The sequence below is a fragment of the Malus domestica genome, chromosome 09 (genome assembly GCF_042453785.1).
Source record: "Malus domestica chromosome 09, GDT2T_hap1".
NCBI classification, from domain to species: Eukaryota; Viridiplantae; Streptophyta; class Magnoliopsida; order Rosales; family Rosaceae; genus Malus; species Malus domestica.
Genome location: NC_091669.1, coordinates 35,604,211 through 35,606,321, shown reverse-complemented (window position 1 = coordinate 35,606,321; position 2,111 = coordinate 35,604,211). Strand labels below are relative to the sequence as shown.

Here is a 2,111-nt window from a genome sequence, read left to right as displayed (position 1 = left end):
AGTTCTCACCATCAAAGTATGGTGGATGTGAGATTGATCCAGCTGCTCGATCCATCACAGTAGTCCCTAGGATCACTCTAAATAATTTTAGAGAACTGCTCTGATACCAATTGTAATTGTAAATCTGGATGGATCAACAAAACAAAATCAAAAGAGTAAATAAACGAAGCCAAAGGATTTGTACGAAATCTCGCACGAGGAAAAAACCCTCCACACAGGAGAGAAAAACCTCAAGGCACACAGCCAATTTCACTAAAAACTTAAGGACATAATACAAGACTCAATTGATACTTTCTTACACCACAACAGAAGCTTGATCAAATATTCTTGTCTTGTAGACCACGTCCTCTTCACCTTCTCTTGGATGAACACCGATTCACGTAGATTGATGATCTTCCTCACAGGCAAAGCTTACACAAAGTTCCATGATGAATGAATGATGTGTTATGCTCTCAAACTCTCACCTAGATAAAGCTAAGAACCTAACAGTCTTTTGTTCCTCCCCCTTGACCTTATAAAACAATCTCACAAATATCATTAGCGTGCAAAAGGTCTCCCATAAAACTCCCAACACAACCCCTTATATACTAGGTTAACTCTTTTACCTAATAAACAAAGAGATTGGCCTTATTTAAACCTCTTCCTTATTTAAGACTGTAGATTTGAATAGACTCCTAGAATCCCACACCAAATCAATCTTTAATAGGGAACACAAATCCTATATGAATGCAAATGATTCTTACCAGAAAAAAACTTTGCCGTGTAATATTTGTCAATCATGTTCCTCATTTAACGCAAGCTCCAACCTTTGCAAGTTATAATTAATCCTAAGACTAGGAAATAGCCAACTTACAGACTCTTTACATTTGCTAGGAAATAGCCAACTTAATTGCCCTTTCAAAGGAGAATTCCGCAAGACAAAACCAACTATATTTAGTGGTGAGCCAAATCCTATAGCCGCTGAAGAATGGTTGAGGCAAATGAAGAGAAAAATGGATAACCAAAAGATTCCAGAAGACGTTCGAGTGATTATTGCTTGTACTTATTTAGAAGGACAAGCATACCATTGGTGGGAGTCAATCTTAAGTATTCCAGATACACAAGTTACAACTTGGGAAGAATTTGAGACTATCTTCTTAGAAAAGTATTTCCCAAGTACTTTGAGGAGTATGAAAGCAAGAGAGTTTGTTAATCTCGTACAAGGAGAATTAACTATTGTTGAATATGAGGCTAAATTTGAAGAGCTTATGCGTTTTGCACCTTATATGATTCCCGATGATACCGTAAAAGCAAGGAAATTTAAAGAAGGGTTGAGACAATCAATCTTGGAAAAGGTGGAAATTCTAAAGTTAAGCAGGTATGCTGATGTAAAGGAAAGAGCGTACATAGCGGAACGGTCTGAAAATAAGAGAATTTCGGATCATAAGGACCTTAGCAGTGGACATACCAATAAGCGGACAAGATTTAATCCTTTTCCGTATCAACCACTGGGAAGCCAAGAACCGCAAAAATGTTATCACTGTCAGCAAATCGGACATATTAAGAAAAATTGTCCACGACAACAAAGGAATCAAGGACCTCAAGTGCAATATCGTGCCCCCCAAGTACAATTTTATACTCCACAAACACAATTTCGTGCACCACCACCTCAGAACTATGTCCCTTATCAAACTCAAGGAAATTGGCCAAGACCACAAGTTATTCAACAGTCACAACGTCTAGAAGGGCAATTTTCACAAGCCAGACCAAGAGCTCATCCAAATAAGAAATCTGGACAACTCACATAGGGACGAGTTTATACTATAGGAAATGTGACAAGTCAAGCTGAGCATGAACTAGTGGAAGGTACGTTTCTAGTTTTCAACTCTTCAGCTAGAGTATTATTTGATGGTGGTGCTACACACTCGTTTATATCGAAATGTTTTGCATCTACTCTTGGGTTAGAAACTCAAAACATGGAATTTTCTTTGTTAGTTGGGTCTCCTTTGTGTGGGAGCAAAGAGGTTGCTAAAGTGTGTAAATCTTGCGAGATAGAAATGTCAAACTATAGAATTCCTTTTGATTTGAAGATATTAGACATGTTGGAGTATGATATTATCTTAGGAGTGGAT

The 2,111-nt window shown here is 37.7% G+C and overlaps 1 protein-coding gene across 1 annotated transcript; it reads left to right on the top strand.

Annotated features, from left to right (window-relative positions):
• The first annotated feature begins 992 nt into the window (after nucleotides 1–992).
• On the top strand, nucleotides 993–1,787 carry LOC139187933 (uncharacterized). The gene has a single exon (XM_070804559.1). It carries the CDS (start codon nucleotides 993–995, stop codon nucleotides 1,785–1,787), a length of 795 nt encoding a protein of 264 aa, XP_070660660.1.
• Nucleotides 1,788–2,111: the final 324 nt, after the last annotated feature.